Source organism: Stenella coeruleoalba, assembly GCF_951394435.1.
Source record: "Stenella coeruleoalba genome assembly, chromosome: 1".
Lineage (NCBI taxonomy): Eukaryota > Metazoa > Chordata > Mammalia > Artiodactyla > Delphinidae > Stenella > Stenella coeruleoalba.
This window is the reverse complement of record NC_137169.1, coordinates 180,529,494-180,549,606: the sequence shown is the minus strand read 5'-3', so window position 1 is coordinate 180,549,606 and position 20,113 is coordinate 180,529,494. Positions and strand designations below refer to the sequence as shown.

The 20,113-nt window shown below is 42.2% G+C and overlaps 1 protein-coding gene across 11 annotated transcripts in view; it reads left to right on the top strand.

Annotated features, from left to right (window-relative positions):
• The window catches only part of PAPPA2 (pappalysin 2), a 472,610-nt gene that overhangs the window by 148,057 nt on the left and 304,440 nt on the right, over positions 1-20,113 (top strand). For 5 of the 11 annotated variants that reach the window (XM_079905559.1, XM_079905558.1, XM_079905561.1 and 2 more), the window contains 4 exons: positions 127-183; positions 2,743-2,979; positions 3,253-3,475; positions 17,483-17,621. In XM_079905559.1, the coding sequence (XP_079761685.1) occupies positions 3,434-3,475; positions 17,483-17,621 (181 nt within the window). In that variant the 5' untranslated portion in view covers positions 127-183; positions 2,743-2,979; positions 3,253-3,433. Of the gene's footprint in view, positions 1-126; positions 184-2,742; positions 2,980-3,252; positions 3,476-14,170; positions 14,268-17,482; positions 17,622-20,113 lie in introns of those variants that run through there. The other 6 variants (XR_013825115.1, XM_079905555.1, XM_079905556.1 and 3 more) reach the window with 2 other exon arrangements.

Genomic DNA, 20,113 nt, shown 5'->3' with positions numbered 1-20,113 from the left:
GTCAAGTAGAGAGAAAGCTTAATTTGCTCCATTGTGACAAGCTTTCACATATCTGAGGATAGTTTAATTACGAATACCCTTATTCTCATCACTTACCAGGGTGTTTTTTGTTTTTGTTTTTTTCAGGCAAAGCAATGCCCATTTGTAAGCCTTGGTGTTAAAGGATGGCAGAGACGAAGAAAAGTAAGTGACTACACTTTCATTTGTGGATGATTTTCTCAGCTACTGAATAGTGAGAAATAGCTGTTGCTGTCATTTTCACTTTTATATTATTTTTTAAAAATTTAAAAAATATATTACCTGCTTTTCCAATTTCCTGTCCTGTGATTTCTGGCATGAACGAAACTTGTGAAGACTCTTAAAGATTAATAAATTGAACTCACTTCAGTGTGAGGAATTAATCCACAGTCCCTGGTCCACATTTCCACTCCTACCAATTCCCATAGTCATAGAGATCCTTCTGCAACTTTCCTTATAAACCGGGAGAAGATTTCCATTATTTAAAAAGCTCTTTTCTCATTAGGAGCCAACACTGCAATGGCATTTCCCCCTTTCTTCCCTGCCTGTCTTGCTTTGACTGGTGGCGGGATTAATTGGGCCATGATCAATCTCCTAAAAGATGGCAAATTGGGAATGGTGGGTGGAAGGAGGAAGGCATGAATATTAATTAGCTAAGATTCCAAACAGAAGCCTTTTAATTATATTAAAATGCACAGGCCTGCAGGCAGTGAGGTGGTTCTTGCTGTAAATCTGTCGACAGGCCATTACCTCAGCCGTGTCAATGCCTTTTAATGAATGAATATATACATTTCAAGTGGGGAAGAGAAAAATACTTTCCTGTTTATAAATATTAAAAGGAAAACTATCAACGTGAGGTGATATCTATGACAGCTCCTTTCAGGCTGGAGGTGTTTGGGGAAGGCAGGGAAGGCGGTCTCCCTAAACGGCTCATCCCAGGCTGTGAAACTGAAGCCTGTGGCTGATGTGGGGACTGATGCAATTAAAAACAGATGACTGCAGCCAGGGTGAGCCAGCGGCTCAACTTCTCTGTAGGTCGATGAGTGAGGCATTTGAGGAAGTTACATTAACTTTTCAGGTCACTTCAGAACCATTCGCTACAGGAAACAAGGAAGTCAGGGGCTTTTCTTTGCTTCTTGTTAACATGAAGAAAGCATTTAAATATTGAAGGGTGACCGGCCACCATGGGGGAAGGGCCATGAACCGAGAAGTGTCAGAATTCCAGGGCAATAAAGAACTTAAATGGAAGAAAGCAGGTCTCAGTAGATCTAGAGTCACCTTGAGAAGATCCATGGAAGAGGATGGTAGGGAATATGGAAACACACCAGCAGTGAGAATGGGAAAGTGGGATGAAGGAAAGCTGGTCACAGATGACTTCATAGACTCAAAAGGCTTGAACAGAGCTTGATGACCAAGTAGTCCAACTGCCTTAATTTTAGAGAACTAGAAACGGAGGCCCAGAGGGGAGGGATGACTTTCCCAATCTCAGAGTGCTCGTTAGTAGAGAAATCCTGTTTATTTACTTCCCTACCAACTTACCTACTTAAGTACCCACCTCCTTACCTATCTCCCTACTTACGTATTTACCTATTCATGTACCACTTCCTTCTATAAAACATTTGAGGCCTCTCCTGACTACCAGTCTGCAGGTTTTCTAAGACTCGTTGCTGCCTTCCTAACTTTAAATAAGAACACATTTGAGGAAACTAAGAGTACCACATAGTAGGCACACTTTATACAATCTGAGAATATCCATCTACAGGGCCATAATAGTTCAACCCAATTGCAGAGCATCTGTACCATCTATCCCAGTCTACTGGAATGCCAATAGAAGAGTGCAGTGCCTTTGTGGAATTACCCTTGATTTTGAAAAGCTTGATAGGCAAAAAAAAAAAAAAGAAACCCATCAGAAGATACCTGAGAACATTCAGGTCTTGAAGTTCGGCATTGGTGACTTTGAAAGGAAGGTAAGCAGAAAATAATTCTTTTGAGCACAATTTAAAAAAATACTATGTATTTGAAATCCAATCAAGAGTACTTAATATTTTGGGGTTTTTTGACTGTGCTGCATGGCATGTGGGATCTTAGTTCCCTGACCAGCAACAAACCCATGCCCTCTGCAGTGGAAGCTTGAAGACCAAACCACTGGACAGCCAGGGAATTCCCAAGAGTCCTTATGATTCTGAAAATCTTTATGTGGGATTTTCAAGGGTAAATTCAGAAACCATCTGCAAATGGGCACAGTCCTGTACATGTACCTACGTGTGTGGGAGTATGTATGTACAGGGTTGGTGAGGGAGAGTCATAAGTTTGTCCTATCAGTCAGTGGGACAGCATTCCCAGAATGGACATACAACTCACACACATCTGGCTTTAGCACAGTAGGAACTCAGGAGAGAATGTGAATGGCTTAGCAAAGGATATGTCTTATTGGAAAAGCAACTCAAAGAGTAAGTCAAGAAAGTAATAGGAAAGTATTTCTGCTATATGTTCACATACATTATTCTGGAGAGCAGGGATCAGGAAGTCTCAAAACTTCTTTGAGATTCACTTAATTTAGCCTCAAGACTATGAAACATAATAATATAACTTACTTGGTAACATTGAGGAGAAAGTAGAGGATACTAAAAGTCACACAACAGTATGATAGATGTTCATTCAGCTCAGTTCAAGGTGGATTCAATCCTTTTTTTTTTTAATATATATTTTATTTATTTATTTTAGTTGCTCCGGGTCTTAGTTGCGGCTGGCAGGCTCCTTAGCTGTGGCTCGCTGGACTCCCCTGCATTGGAAGGCGGATTCTTAACCACCACACCACCAGGGAAATCCCGGATTCAATCCTTTTGATGTGCAAGAGAGAGGATTAGGACCTAATGATGCAACGCAGTATAAGACATAACGCTGCTCTTTTTCAGCCTACTCTTCTGAAGACACATGACCAAGTAACTTTAACACATTGGGGTAAGAGCAGTAGTGGGGGTGTGCACAGGAAACAAAGGGGTGCACAAGAACAGTGCCGGCCTCACTTGTGGGGTCAGAGTGGCTCTTGGAGAAGATAGAGTCTGAGAATGAGTTGGATGGACGAAGAGAAGGGTGGAGGGAGAGAGGGGGACAGGGAGGGAAAAAGACATGACCTAATAGCAGCAGCAAAGGTGCACAGTATGCAACACTGTGTGCTCCTTTCCACTATTTTTCTCATTAGAGAAAAACTTATTTTGCTGTTCCTGCTTTCAGATGAAGATCCAGTTTCATCTGAATTAGAAATTTGCTTCTCCATGAGATGTTGAGAGGAAAAACTAATGAAACAGAGCATTCAGCAACCCACCATTCACTGTCCTGAGTTGTTCCTGCTTTTCCATCTCGCTGTTTACAAGGTTTGGCTACTGATCATCTCCAGGAAGTGGAAACAACATGAATGCCCATTACCTGTCTGGATAATGAATTGCAATTAATCAATGTAAGTCAAGACAGTAATTTATCACCAACTCCCTGCACTTGCGATGGCACCTTTTCCTTTTTAATATTCATAACAAGACAGTGAAGCTGAAAGTCAGTAGTTGGCTAGAAGCTACAATGGGAAGAAACTCACTGTCCCTTTGGCTGTTATCAAGTGCTCTTCTTCTTGACTGCATTTCTTGTGTAAGGTGAGGGTGGAGCAGAGCAGTTTGAATCCAGAAGTGTGGACTGGGGGAAGACTACCTTATCTCTGGCTTAATTTGCTTAATTGGTAACTGTCCTTGGGGCAAGGTTTTAGCAGTCGGTCAGGTCAGAATCTCAGTTGCCTGAAGAGGGGGCAGGAGGAAAGTCATTCTTTTGCAGTGTTAGCAGCTTTAGACTTCTTCTAGGCTGGTGACAAGATGGGAATTAGAAATGTTACGCTCTTCTTCTTCCTTGTCCAATTCTCTCTTCTACATTTTCCCCCCTAGGATTTTTTCTTGCCTTGGATCCAGACACAAAGCTGATCAGAGACTGTACCATACTGGGGATTTGTTTGGGGGGGTGGTATCTGTGGTTTTTCACCCTCTTAGCTTCCCAAAACCACCAAAAAATTCTGGAACTGCACCAATTCAGTTAAGTTCAGGAACTTGACTCACTGGGAGTCTTTTTAAAGTAGTTCAGGTTCAGGCGGCTCAGGCACGCTTTCAGAGAGCTGAATTGCTGTGCTGAGTTAGATTTGGGGAACTTTCAGTGATATATGACTATCATGAACACTTTGAAGACCCTGTCATATCTGTGCCAATACTGGATAAGTAGCAGAGACATTTCATAGTTAGCCCCTTATTGAAGATGGTACATGCATATGTCTGATTAAGGTGAACTAATGTTTTTTTGAGTAAGCCAATGAAATAAAAGCTTCAAAAGGATACACAATCCCTGTGATAAATGGCCTGGTCAAAAGAGGAAGTGTGGTTGACTGAAAAGCAAGGGAGTTTAGGCAGAAGGAGACTGCTTGGCAGGGAAGGATTGATTCAGTAGATTGGTCCTGCTGCCAGACTCTCCTGTTTTGGTGTCTAAGGCTTAGGGTGCTGGCAATAGAAATAGATGAGTATTTCTCATATAGACTGTCTGCAAGAGGTTGGAAGTAGAGGTATGCTCTGAGATTCAACGTAAGGAAGTACTGTACAGCAGTAGTGTGTGTGTGTGTGTGTGTGTGTGTGTGTGTGTGTGTGTGTGTGTGTGTATGGCAGAGTAGTGTGGTGTAGTAGATTAAAGATGACTGCAATTTTTTGTTATTTCTTTTCTTTTTCCCGCACTATTCCTCCCATCAAGAAGTGGAATGTATTTCTCCTCCCTTTAGATTTTACCAATAGAATGTTGCAGGGGTGAGGTTATATAAATTTTGAGATCAGGCCTTAAGAGATCTACAGCTTTGCCTTTCACTTTTCTTGGAACTCACCCACCATGTTGTGAGGAAGCCCAAGAAACTACAGGGTAAGACCCGCTGGAGGGGAATCAAATCCTCCAGCCTCCAGCCCTAACCGAGCTCCCAGCCTACACAGCCAGCACTGACTGCCAGCCATTGTGAATGAGGCCATTTTTGATCTTCCAGCATCCTAGCGCTCCACCTGCCACCACCCGAAGCAGAAAAGATGCTCAGTCAATCCACAGGATCATGAGAAATAATAAGTCGTTGTTTTAAGCCACTAAGTTTTGGGGTGGTTTGTTACACAGTCATAGATAACTAAAACATGTGGAATCTCCACACTTTAGAAAGAATGACTTAAGTGGAAAGCACCTTTGGTCAAGAGAGAAGGGGACAGCCTCTGGAAGCAACACCAGTGCTTCCAGGTAGTGCAGGCAGCAGGAAGGCACTCCCATGAGGCAAGCAGGGAAGGAGGAAAAGTGAAGATCACCAAGTGGTGGCAGAGAGTCTTATTCTGGAATACATGGGCAATGTATCTGAGGAACATCTAGAAAGATTTGGGGAGATTTTGTGGGGAGTGAAAGTGAGATCTATAGATTCTGCAAAGGCATGAACCACAGAATGCCATTATACACAGGTTCTTGTTATCAGCCTGTAGCCTTGATGTTAGCTGGGCCCTTCTTTTTCCTTGAGATCTGCATAAGATTGGATTGAAGTTCTAATTCCACATCTGTGAAAGACCAAAATGCTCCTCAGAATTACTATGAATTTCTAGGGAAATTATTGTCTCCTCATTAGCCCTGGCTGTAAACTCTTGCTTCTTTTATGGGTCATCTCACTGTCCCTTTTATGCTGTTTCTGTTTCACATAGTATCAACCTAAACACGAAATTCAAGTCACAAAATATCAACCTAAACATTAAATCTTCTCTTAATTATCACAATTTCTACACATAAAAGCAATTTTTTTTTTGTGATTAGTAGATTTTAACAAGGAATTTGGGGATAAAAGAGGAGGATTTTAAAGTATAGCAATATAAACTTCATATTGAACCTGAGACCATCCTCATTCTTAAAAATGTCTTTGCCCCACCACTGGAGAACTTTCACAAGCAATATCACTCCAAGTATTGTCTGAACCTCAATCTATGTCATGGTTCCTCTCTCCCTTCCATGTTTCAGTAGCAAAACAAATTTCTTTCATCTTCTCATATAGAATATCTACCAATCTATTTATTATGCTTAGTGACTCACCCTCCAACCTAAGCCGCTTATCAAGGTATTTACTCAGTAGAGACGGTTGTTCTCTGAGGAGCAATTATGATGTCAGTTGTTATAGTAATAACATTTCACTCTTCCACTTTCTACCCTACTAAAATCACTGCAGTTTCCTGCAAAGGTACCCAGTGTTGGTCTCTCTCTTTCTCTCGAGTGTTGACTGAAAGGAAAATCAAATGTAATAAACCTGGGCTATACCCAACTCACTGCCTTGCCTCTCCTTCCTTCCTCTTAGAGGGTGGAGGAAATGCCCCATTAGGCTCCCTTTAAGGTGTTTCTTTCTTTGTGTAAACTCTTCTATGTTGCCTAGGTGAGAAGGGAAGAATTTCTGAATCTACTCTCTGGGTGGGTGCCATGTTCCGTTTTGGGGAGACTTTGATGGGAGTGAAAGTGAGGTCTAGAGACTCGACAATAATGAATAGGCATAAACCAGAGAACCCCAACTTATGTGGGGATTTTTGTTATCAGCCTATTAGAGACCCTATTACTCATGACAGTGACATGTCAGAGATGGTGAGTGGTCTGTTTCATTTAGAAATCCATTCATTCATTTAAAAAAATTTTGTCATGACTCTATAGTAGACTCCTAAGGAGGTCAAATATAACTGAGTCATGGAATCACTTATTGAAAGAGCTTATGATTCGATAGGAGAAATAAAAGAACCATACCTACCCAGTTTGGCAGTGTTGATGTCCTCTTGGAAAAGGGAGCTCTAACTGAATCAGAGCCATAAGGGTTATTTATGGCACAGTCCCTGTGGAATTACATTCCCTCTTTTGTACATTGACAAATGGCTCTCACTCCCCTCCAAATTCTTTGAAGTTGTGACCTGCTGTGTTCCTTCGGCCCCATTCATACAATCATCTGGCAGTCCTCTGAGGTGACAGTTATGGTTTAGGCCCCTAGGTACGTCTAAGGACTCCCATCAGTCTCTTGCCTGCTGACTTTTACCCTCCCTTTTCTCATCCATGACCATTTTCCTGAAGAATTTTCAAGCTCTTACAAAACTACCTTTTGACATCCATCATGTTACTCTTCATGTTTTTCTTTCTAGTACTATCATTTGGAGACATTTTCTCAGTTATCATGGGTCACAACTGTTGGTCTATAAACATAAAACAAACGGGGGAATTCCCTGGCAGTCTAGCAGTTATGACTTGGCGCTTTCACAGCTATGGCCCGGGTTAAATCCCTGGTTGGGGGAACTAAGATCGCACAAGCCAAGTGGCAAAACAAAGACAAAAACAAAAACACCCCATAGAACAAATGGCAGAGATAGAGGATATGATGGATAAGCCACACCCTCTGCAGAACACACTCAGCTCAGGGTAGCATTGGTAGCACCCTTTCTGGTGGGGAGTGTTTGCAGTATGGTGCAATAACACTCAGTGGCCAAGAGTGCAGGCATCAGGCTGTCATGCTAGCTCTCATGAGCTGGTACACAGGTCATGGGAAAGAGAGCTCAAAGTCTAGCACACTTGAATGGATTTTTTTTCTTGAAAATATTTAAAAGAAAATAGCATTATAACCAGTTGACACTATAAAGGAGGGGAGATAATATTAAAATAAATACACAAGGATAGGGTAGCGACCTGAAATACATACAACACATATTATAGAAAACTATTATTTTTGAGGAATAGCTTCCTGGAGGAGGTAGGCTTTTATATGGTATTATCTTCTTTGCAATGAATAATGAGACTATTCACCATGGAGTACACAAGTTACCTCCAGTAAAGTGTGATTAAGAGAGCAGAAGTATGGTCTCTTCTTTTCTTTTCTTTTTTTACATCTTTATTGGAGCATAATTGCTTTACAATGGTATGTTAGTTTCTGCTTTATTACAAAGTGAATCAGTTATACATGTACATATATGTTCCCATACCTCTTCCCTCTTGCGTCTCCCTGCCTCCCACCCTCCCTATCCCACCCCTCTAGGTGGTCACAAAGCACCGAGCTGATCTCCCTGTGCTATGCGGCTGCTTCCCACTAGCTATCTACCTTACGTTTGGTAGTGTATATATGTCCATGCCTCTTTATCGCTTTGTCACCGTTTACCCTTCCCCCTCCCCATAGCCTCAAGTCCATTCTCTAGTAGGTCTGTGTCTTTATTCCTGTCTTAACCCTAGGTTCTTCGTAACATTTTTTTTCTTAAATTCCATATATATGTGTTAGCATACGGTATTTGTCTTTCTCTTTCTGACTTAATTCACTCTGTATGACAGACTCTAGGTCCATCCACCTCATTACAAATAGCTCAATTTCGTTTCTTTTTATGGTTGAGTAATATTCCATTGTATATATGTGCCACATCTTCCTTATCCATTCATCCGATGATGGACACTTAGGTTGTTTCCATCTCCTGGCTATTATAAATAGAGCTGCAATGAACATTTTGGTACATGACTCTTTTTGAATTCTGGTTTTCTCAGGGTATATGCCCAGTAGTGGGATTGCTGGGTCATATGGTAGTTCTATTTGTAGTTTTTTAAGGAACCTCCATACTGTTCTCCATAGTGGCTGTACCAATTCACATTCCCACCAGCAGTGCAAGAGTGTTCCCTTTTCTCCACACCCTCTCCAGCATTTATTGTTTCTAGAGTTTTTGATGATGGCCATTCTGACTGCTGTGAGATGATATCTCATTGTAGTTTTGATTTGCATTTCTCTAATGATTAATGATGTTGAGCATTCTTTCATGTGTTTATGGCAGCCTGTATATCTTCTTTGGAGAAATATCTCTTTAGGTCTTCTGCCCATTTTTGGATTGGGTTGTTTGTTTTTTTATTATTGCACTGCATGAGCTGCTTGTAAATTTTGGAAATTAATCCTTTGTCAGTTGCTTCATTTGCAAATATTTTCTCCCATTCTGAGGGTTGTCTTTTGGTCTTGTTTATGGTTTCCTTTGCTGTGCAAAAGCTTCGAAGTTTCATTAGGTCCCATTTGTTTATTTTTGTTTTTATTTCCATTTCTCTAGGCGGTGGGTCATAAAGGATCTTGCTGTGAGGTATGTCATAGAGTGTTCTGCCTATGTTTTCCTCTAAGAGTTTGATAGTTTCTGGCCTTACATTTAGGTCTTTAATCCATTTTGAGCTTATTTTTGTGTATGGTGTTAGGGAGTGATCTAATCTCATACTTTTACATGTACCTGTCCAGTTTTCCCAGCGCCACTTATTGAAGAGGCTGTCCTTTCTCCACTGTACATTCCTGCCTCCTTTATCAAAGATAAGGTGACCATATGTGCGTGGGTTTATCTCTGGGCTTTCTATGCTGTTCCATTGATCTATCTTTTGGTTTTTTTTGCCAGTACCATACTGTCTTGATTACTGTAGCTTTGTAGTATAGTCTGAAGTCAGGGAGCCTGATTCCTCCAGCTCCGTTCTTCGTTCTCAACATTGCTTTGGCTATTCGGGGTCTTTTGTGTTTCCATACAAATTGTGAAATTTTTTGTTCTACTTCTGTGAAAAATGCCAGTGGTAGTTTGATAGGGATTGCATTGAATCTGTAGATTGCTTTGGGTAGTAGAGTCATTTTCACAATGTTGATTCTTCCAATCCAAGAACATAGTATATCTCTCCATGTATTTGTATCATCTTTAATTTCTTTCATCAGTGTCTTATAATTTTCTGCATACAGGTCTTTTGTCTCCTTAGGTAGGTTTATTTCTAGATATTTTATTCTTTTTGTTGCAATGGTAAATGGGAGTGTTTTCTTGATTTCACTTTCAGATTTTTCATCATTAGTGTATAGGAATGCCCGAGATTTCTGTGCATTAATTTTGTATCCTGCTACTTTACCAAATTCATTGATTAGCTCTAGTAGTTTTCTGGTGGCATCTTTAGGATCCTCTATGTATAGTATCATGTCACCTGCAAATAGGGACAGCTTTACTTCTTCTTTTCTGATTTGGATTCCTTTTATTTCCTTTTCTTCTCTGATTGCTGTGGCTAAAACTTCCAAAACTATGTTGAATAAGAGTGGTAAGAGTGGGAAACCTTGTCTTTTTCCTGATCTTGGTGGAAATGCTTTCAGTTTTTCACCATTGAGGACGATGTTGGCTGTGGGTTTGTCACATATGGCCTTTATTATGTTGAGGAAAGTTCCCTCTATGCCTACTTTCTGCAGGGTGTTTATCATAAATGGGTGTTGAATTTTGTTGAAAGCTTTCTCTGCATCTATTGAGATGACCATATGGTTTTTCTCTTTCAATTTGTTAACATGGTGTATCACATTGATTGATTTGTGTATATTGAAGAATCCTTGCATTCTTGGAATAAATCCCACTTGATGATGTTGTATGATCCTTTTAATGTGCTGTTGGATTCTGTTTGCTAGTATTTTGTTGAGGATTTTTGCATGTATGTTCACCAGTGATACTGGCCTGTAGTTTTCTTTCTTTGTGACATCCTTGTCTGGTTTTGGTATCAGGGTGATGGTGGCCTCATAGAATGAGTTTGGGAGTGTTCCTCCCTCTGCTATATTTTGGAAGAGTTTGAGAAGGATAGGTATTAGCTCTTCTCTAAATGTCTGATAGAATTCGCCTGTGAAGCCATCTGGTCCTGGGCTTTTGTTTGTTGGAAGATTTTTAATCACAATTTCAATTTCAGTGCTTATGGTTGGTCTGTTCATATTTTCTATTTGTTCCTGATTCAGTCTTGGCAGGTTGTGCATTTCTAAGAATTTGTCCATTTCTTCCAGGTTGTCCATTTTATTGGCATAGAGTTGCTTGTAGTAATCACTCATGATCTTTTGTATTTCTGCAGTGTCAGTTACTTCTCCTTTTTCATTTCTAATTCTATTGATTTGAGTCTTCTCCCTTTTTTTCTTGATGAGTCTGGCTAATGGTTTATCAACTTTGTTTACCTTCTCAAAGAACCAGCTTTTAGTTTTATTGATCTTTGCTATAGTTGCCTTCATTCTTTTACATTTATTTCTGATCTGATCTTTATGATTTCTTTCCTTCTGCTAACTTTTTGGGTTTTTTTGTTCTTCTTTCTCTAATTGCATTAGGTGCAAGGTTATGTTGTTTATTTGAGATGTTTCCTGTTTCTTAAGGTAGGATTGTATTGCTATAAACTTCTCTCTTAGAACCGCTTTTGCTGCATCCCATAGGTTTTGGGTCGTCGTGTCTCCATTGTCATTTGTTTCTAGGTATTTTTTTATTTCCTCTTTGATTTCTTCAGTGATCACTTCAGTATTAAGCAGTGTATTGTTTAGCCTCCATGTGTTTGTATTTTTTATGGACCTTTTCCTGTAATTGATATCTAGTCTCATTGCGTTGTGGTCAGAAGAGACACTTGATACAATTTCAATTTTCTTAAATTTACCAAGGCTTGATTTGTGACCCAATATATGATCTATCCTGGAGAATGTTCCATGAGCACTAGAGAAAATTGTGTATTCTGTTGTTTTTGGATGGAATGTCCTATAAATATTAATTAAGTCCATCTTGTTTAATGTATCAATTAAAGCTTGTGTTTCCTTATTTATTTTCATTTTGGATGTTTGTTCCATTGGTGAAATTGGGGTGTTAAAGTCCCCTACTATGAATGTGTTACTGTCAATTTCCCCTTTTATGGTTGTCAGTATTTGCCTTATGTATTGAGGTGCTGCTATGTTGGGTGCATAAATATTTACAATTGTTATATCTTCTTCTTGGATAGATCCCTTGATCATTATGTAGTGTCCTTCTTTGTCTCTTCTAATAGTCTTTATTTTAAAGTATATTTCGTCTGATATGAGAATTGCTACTCCAGCTTTCTTTTGGTTTCCATTTGCATGGAATATCTTTTTCCATCCCCTCACTTTCAGTCTGTATGTGTCTCTAGGTCTGAAGTGGGTCTGTTGTAGACAGCATATATATGGGTCTTGTTTTTGTATCCATTCAGCCAGTCTGTGTCTTTTGGTGGGAGCATTTAACCCATTTACATTTAAGGTAATTATCGATATGTATGTTCCTATTCCCATTTTCTTAATTGTTTTGTTTTTGTTATTATAGGTCTTTTCCTTCTCTTGTGTTTCTTGCCTAGAGAAGATCCTTTAGCATTTGCCATAAAGCTGGTTTGGTGGTGCTGAACTCTCTCAGCTGTTGCTTGTCTGTAAAGGTTTTAATTTCTCCATCAAATCTGAATGAGATCCTTGCTGGGTAGAGTAATCTTGGTTGTAGGTTTTTCCCCTTCATCACTTTAAATATGTCCTGCCAGTCCCTTCTGGCTTTCAGAGTTTCTGCTGAAAGATCAGCTGCTAACCTTATGGGGATTCCCTTGTGTGTTATTTGTTGTTTTTCCCTTGCTGCTTTTAATACGTATTCTTTGTATTTAATTTTTGACAGTTTGATTAATATGTGTCTTGGCGTGTTTCTCCTTGAATTTATCCTGTATGGGACTCTCAGTGCTTCCTGGACTTGATTAACTATTTCCTTTCCCATATTAGGGAAGTTTTCAACTATAATCTCTTCAAATATCTTCTCAGTCCCTTCCTTTTTCTCCTCTTCTTCTGGAACCCCTATAATTCGAATGTGTTGGTGCGTTTAATGTTGTCCCAGGGGTCTCTGAGACTGTCCTCAGTTCTTTACATTCTTTTTTCTTTATTGTGCTCTGCAGTAGTTATTTCCACTATTTTATCTTCCAGGTCACTTATCCGTTCTTCTGCCTCAGTTATTCTGCTATTGATCACTTGTAGAGTATTTTTAATTTCATCTATTGTGTTGTTCATCGTTGCTTGTTTCATCTTTAGTTCTTCTAGGTCCTTGTTAAATGTTTCCTGCATTTTCTCTATTCTATTTCCAAGATTTTGGATCATCTTTACTATCATTATTCTGAATTATCTTTCAGGTAGACTGCTTATTTCCTTTTCATTTGTTAGGTCTGGTTTTTTATCTTGCTCCTTCATTTGCTGTGTGTTTTTCTGTCTTCTCATTTTGCTTATCTTACCGTGTTTGGGGTCTCCTTTTTGCAGGCTGCAGGTTCGCAGTTCCCGTTGTTTTTGGTGTCTGTCCCCAGTAGCTAAAGTTGGTTCAGTGGGTTGTGTAGGCTTCCTGGTGGAGGGGACTAGTGCCTGTGTTCTGGTGGATGAGGCTGGATTTTGTCTTTCTGGTGGGCAGGTCCACGGGTGGTGTGTTTTGGGGTGTCTGTGGACTTATTATGATTTTAGGCAGCCTCTCTGCTAATGGATGGGGTTGTGTTCCTATCTTGTTAGTTGTTTGGCATAGGGTGTCCAGCACTGTAGCTTGCTGGTCGTTGAGTGAAGCTGTGTGTTTGTGTTGAGATGGAGATCTCTGGGAGAGTTTCTCCGTTTGATATTACGTGGAGCTGGGAGGTCTCTTGTGGACTAGTGTCCTGAAGTTGGCTCTCCCACCTCAGAGGCACAGCACTGACTGCTGGCTGGAGCCCAAGAGCCTTTCATCCACATGGCTCAGAATAAAAGGGAGAAAAAGTAGAAAGAAAGAAAGAAAGAGAGAGAGAGGGAGGGAGGAAGGAAGGGAGAAAGGAAGTATAAAAAGAAAGAAAAGAAAGTAAGGTAAAATAAAATAAAAAAATAATTATTAAGAAAAAATTTTTTAAAGTAAAAAAAAAAACCAGACGGATAGAATCGTAGGACAAATGGTGAAAGCAAAGCTATACAGACAAAATCTCACACAAAAGCGTATACATACACACTCAGAAAAAGAGGAGAAGGGGAAAAAGTAATAAATCTTGCTCTGAAAGCCCACCTCCTCAATTTGGGATGATTCGCTGTCTATTCAGGTATTCCACAGATGCAGGGTATATCAAGTTGATTGTGGAGATTTAATCCGCTGCTCCTGAGGCTGCTGGGAGAGATTTCCCTTTCTCTTCTTTGTTCGCCCAGCTCCCGGGGTTTGGCTTTGGATTTGGCCCCGCCTCTGCGTGTAGGTGGGTGGAGGGCGAATGTTCTTCGCCCAGACAGGACGGGGTTAAAGGAGCCGCTGATTCGTGGGCTCTGGCTCACTCAAGCCAGGCGGGGGCGGGGGAGGGGCACGGAGGGCGGGGCGAACCTGCGGCTGCAGAGGGCGGCGTGACGTTGCACCAGCCTGAGGCGCGCCGGCGTGACGTTGCACCAGCCTGAGGCGCGCCGTGCGTTCTCCCGGGTAAGTTGTCCCTGGATCCTGGGACCCTGGCGGTGGCGGCTGCACAGGCCCTGGGAGGGGAGGTGGGGATAGTGACCTGTGCTCCCACACAGGCTTCTTGGTGGCGGCAGCAGCAGCCTTAGCGTCTCATGCCCATCTCTGGGGTCCGCGCTTTTAGTCGCGGCTCGCGCCCGTCTCTGGAGCTCCTTTAAGCAGGGCCCTTAATCCCCTCTCCTCGCGCACCAGGAAACAAAGAAGGAAGAAAAAGTCTCTTGCCTCTTCGGCAGGTCCAGACTTTTCCCCGGACTCCCTCCCGGCTAGCCGTGGTGCACTAACCCCTTCAGGCTGTGTTCACAATACCAGTCTCTCCCTGCGCTTGGACCGAAGGCTGGCCGAGCCTGAGCTCCCAGCCCCGCCCGCCCGGGCGGGTGAGCAGAGAAGCCTCTCGGGCTGGTGAGTGCCGGTCGGCACCGATCCTCTGTGCGGGAATCTCTCCGCTTTGCCCTCCGCAGCGCTGTTGCTGTGCTCTCCTCCGCGGCCCTGAAGCTTCTGCCCTCCGCCACCCGCAGTCTCCTCCCGTGAAGGGGCTTCTGGTGTGTAGAAACCTTTCCTCCTTCACGGCTCCCTCCCACTGGTGCAGGTCCCCTCCCTATCCTTTTGTCTCTGTTTATTCTTTTTTCTTTTGCCCTACCCAGGTATGTGGGGAGTTTCTTGCCTTTTGGGAGGTCTGTGGTCTTCTGCCAGCGTTCAGTAGGTGCTCTGTAGGAGTTGTTCCACGTGTAGATGTATTTCTGGTGTATCTGTGGGGAGGAAGGTGATCTCCGCGTCTTACTCTTCCGCCATCTTCCTTCCCCCTCTTCCTCTGGTCTGTTCTTACAGAGCTGCATAGGCTCTTAATAAAATGTTACAGGCTTTTAATTTCAGAAGCATTGTGGTGGGTACTTTCAAGAAGCAAACTTGGTTGTAGCTTTTCTTTCCCCATCTTCTGGAAATATAGGAACTATTTCTTATTTATTTTTATATTCTTAGAGCCTAGAACAGTACCTGGCAATATGGCTCAATAATAATTTGTGAAGTGATTGGTTGAATGAGTGAATGAATCAATCACTCAATCTAATAAAACTCTTTTGCTTTCTGGCCCACCCCATGTCTTCATTCAAGCATTTGTCTGTCAAGTTTAAAGTGTCTATGCTCACATTATGGTGCATTTGCTCGTGTTGTTCAACACCCTGAAAGGTATACTACTTTAGAGTGGCATTCTGCTTTATTTAACAGGTTATAAGGTAGATAAATGGGTATATCAAAAGATGTTTAGGATTTCTTTTAATAAATTAGGGTAGTGGTTCTTAATGTGGTTAATGGAACGGTGCCAATCTGGCTACTTCAGAATTATCTGGGAAACTTGAAACAGTTCAAATTTCTGAGCCTTACTTCTGTATTTTTGAAAACTTCCTCAGGTGATTCTGATACTCAACCAGATTTGAGAACCACTGCCTTATTCTTTAAAATAAGATCAAAACTTCTAAAATCCTAGCTATTGGCAATTACCCAGAAATAGATCAAATAGTAGAGGCCCATTGAGAGTCTACCCAGGTAGCTTTTGGGAGGGAACTACTGGTCTCTCTGAAAGTTACACTTCTTAATGCAGGCATTCACCTAGTGCTTCTCTGGTCTTACACCAACAGTGTATTTATTGCATGTTCACTACCTCTTTCTCTGAATGCAAATTGGTACCCCTTTATCTTGGGATTTTGAGGCAGTTCTTATTTTAAATGAACTTCCCTCTTATTCTCACAAGTATAGATTAGCTACAGGGATCCATAATTTGGAGATGGAGTTCCATGCTCACAGAGATTATAAACCTGCCCAGTGACCCAAAACTGGTGAGGGGAACTCAGGGTCATGTTTGTCTCATTATACCCTCTACTTCTCCTCCATGACTGTTGACTAAGGGTTTATACTGGCTCTGGAGCTCTGTATGCATTCCTCTAGTCCTTGCACCATCCCTGCAAAGAAAACAGTCTCTGGAGTCCTCCATTTTGTGGATGGAGTGTTTCCAAGAGTTGATCATCCCCAGAACATTGCTGCTATTCAAATGCTGTTGCCCACTCTAGCAAAGACTGCTCTGTGTTCACTAAACCCCATTGCCTTTTCCTCATGGATACACCACTACACTACATTTCCCAGCATCCCTTGTAGTTAGATGTGACCATGTGACTGAGTTCTGGCCAATAGAATATGGGCAAAGCTGATTACCCCACTTCCAAGCTTAGCCCATCAAGAAGCCCCAGGATTATCCTTTGGGCCTTTTCTCTTTTCCCATTGGCAGGCTGAATGCAGCAGATGAAAAAAGCCCTAGAAGATTCAGAAACAGCCTTGAATAATTGGGTGGATCCTTGTCAGACAGTCCTAAGGTTTTCAGATGATTTTTTATAGCCGCGAGCCTCCCCTGACCAATACAGCTAGCTGCCCTGCCTTTGACCCACAGCCTCTGCAGCTGTAACACCAATCTCTGACCTGAGAGCCCCAGAGCAGTGGGCAAAGGAAAGAGGTCTCTCAAAGGAGCTGCCAGGAGGGCAATGTGACATAAGGAAAAACACAGGCTTGGAGCTGGAAGAAATGGGTTCAAATTCTCACTCTTGGTCTGATTGTGTAACCTAAACTAATTGCTTTTTAAGCCAGAGAGTCTTCCCCTGTGAAATGGGAATAACATGAGATGACATATGTAAATGAATCTGGTAATGGAGCCCAGTAAATCTAAAGACTCTTCAGAAATGTAGCAAGAGTTTGGCAGAAACTGAAGGAAGTGTCAAAGAGGAACAGTTTGTAGCTTCAAATAGCAAGTCCAGGAAGTCGGAGGTACCCCCATGGCTGTACTGGGCAGCGTCCTGTGTGGCGGCTCTGTAGTGAGGGTTCTACGAGCATTATTACATCTGACCCTATGATGGCTCCAGGAGGCTCTTCTAGGTCACTTGCAGCTGAATAATTTTTTGAGACACTTTTTTCTGCTTCTTTCTTGTTTCAGGATAGTGATAGAATGTAAGTTTGATGAGGAGAGGGCTGCCATCTTTTCCCCACTGTACACGGAGCACCTACCACAGTGCCTGGTGCGTTGTATGTGCTGTGTTTCTACAGGACACGTTGTATTTGGCTTAATGACTGACTCATCTCAGAGGATTAAAAGGGTAATTTGTTCCTTTGCTTTTGTCCTCATGCCTTCCTCCTCTCACCTGCAGGTAGAATGGTCAAGCCTGTATGTTCAGACTTCTGGACAACTTTGCCTCTGGAGTTGTTTGATGGCTTTTTGGTTCAGCGTCGGAAAAAAAAAAAAAAAAGAGGAAGTTGCAAATTATTCAGAAGAAATCCCTTACCCAGGTTAGTACTTTGATTTAAAGAAGTAGAACTGGCTTTGAGACATAGATGGGAAGGTAGTAGCATGTTCTTTCAGGGCTGGTGGCCCTATCCTGATCCCTGATAGAGCTCTGGGTAGACCAGAGCCTCTGATGGGGGCAGGGTGGGGGGAAAACAAGTGAACGCCTTTGGTTTGGACATAGAGTGCCAGGCAGGGTGGCCAATTCATCCTAATTTGCCCTGGACTTTCCTGGTTTTAAAACTGAAAGCCTTGCATCCTGGAGACCCCTTCAGTCCTGGGTAAACCTGGACAGTTGGTCACTACCACCATGCTTGAGGATCTATAGGGGGAGATCATCCTGTCAAGCATGGTGTGGGGGAAATGGAGCCTTCCACATTCGAATGGACCCTGAAGGCTCAGATGTTAAGAACTTAGTTTGCTGAGATGGACTAAAGAATAGAGGCCCTTCCCCCTGTTCTCTGGATGCACCAGTCTTCTGAGATTCATGAACATTCCTATGAGGGGCAGCTCATCCCCTGACCTCCCTCCACTCCCAGCATGACAGAGAATACATTTCTTTCTTGCTAGTGAAGATCCAGAGGCAGATTCAATTTGGCTTCGAAAAAGAGGGCAATGTGATGTTTCTTATATCTTGGGAGGTGAGAGAGAACTTATATCAGTTATACAAGACTTGCCCAAAGGACCAGAGCTAAATAATGGTAGAATCACTGCTTGAAATAGAGCTCTGTCTGGCCCAAATGTTGGTTTTCTTTCCATTCTACAGTACCTTAGGAGGCACAGTGGCCCTAAACACTGAATGAAAAGGAAAACAACAATTTGTTCATTCAAGTAGACTTTTGGACATGCTCTCATTCACAACTCTCTTTTTCTTTGTTTCACTGGATTGATTTTATTTAGCCTACAGCATCTGCATCCCTTCCTTCCAGTCCAAATTTCTCAGTCTTACTTTCAAGACTGCTGGCTTTAGCTCTAACCTACCTTTTCAGGAGTACAGCCCATGATGTCTTCCATGTACCCCATGCTTCAGCCAAGCAGGGCTCTCCATGCTTTCCCACCTCTACGTGTCTTTTGCTGGGCCTACTCCATGGAAGGCTCTTTTCTCCAACCTCCCTTATCAAGATCCTGCCATGCTTCAAATTCCCATGAAGACTTCCTTGATCCTTCCTTTCTCATACCCTGATTTAAATATGCCCTGCATTGATTTCGTGCCATAATAACTCATTCTGCTTACTAGAGGATTCCTTGAGGGCAGGACACAGACTATGCTGTTTTTTTGGTTTTGTTTTTAAATAATCTCTGAGATAACCTAGTACAGCAATCTACACATAGTAGGCACTCTGTAAATACTTGATGAAATGCAGTGCAGAGGATTAAAGGACAAGGGAAATCTTTAGATTTTCCGTAGAGTGTGACTTGGAATTGGGACAAAAGCTAATTTGATGGAATATGTTTGAGGAAAATCGGGTGGGAAAAAACAGATAATAGACACTGAAGTGAAAGAGTAAGGCCAGCAGCCCATTTCATTCTAAGAGTGTCCCAGAAAGTCTCAGAAGGAGCCAGAGACTGATCTTTCTGACCTTAATCCAAGTGTCAGGACACAGCTCCCTGTGGGTGGAAGCCCACTCCAAGGCTCTGCTTCTAGCCTGCAGTTAACCAGGGAAAGCAGTCAATCAGAGAATGTGCTGGATCTGATCTCCTGGCTGCTGAATTCATCGAGGTCCGTACTTCAAAGTGCTGGGGATGTCAGTTACATAAAGTTGTGCGGCATTTTCTTCTATCCTGGGATGAGGGGAGGGTAATGGGGGAAGGAAGAGGGAAGGGGCGCAGCTATCAGCCCAAGAGAACTGCTGCAGGAGCTAGTGCTCTGCCTTGCCTCACCACACACATCTCCTCCAAATGTGCCCTTGATGTTGCATTCTCCAACCCAAACAAAAACCTGGAGAAAAAATGATTTTGTGGCTAGCTCTGTTTTCAATACCGTGGAACATTTGCCGGCCTGGTGATCCATCACCAGGCTTTTTTTTAACCCTGCAAGATGGCCACTTGCCTTTTTTATCGGCATGTTTGCATCCATGTTGCTACTTACTTTCTCTTGAGGCCAAGTTTTCTTTCTTTTTTTTTCCCCTGATTTTTGCCATCTGTGCCATATTTCTTTAGAGTTTTTCTTCTCTAATCCCCTCTTTAGTGCCAGGAGAAGTAATACCAATGGGCTGGAGAGATTCCAATGCTTGATGCACAGAACTGGCTAAAAATCTCAACAATATCACTTCACACACATTCTGGAAACTTCTCTCTTTCATGTTTGCAAGTGGGCATGTAGCATGGGCTGCATGAAGAAGGTAAGGCTCACAATTCAGCCGTACTCAGAGGCCGGTGAGCTCCCTGCTCTTAGAATGTGGACCAGTAGTCCCTGCTGCTGCCCAAAGACCTGGGAGACAAGAAGCTCCCAGTGATGTGAGGCGGCCAGGCCTAGGAATGACAATTCTAATTAAGA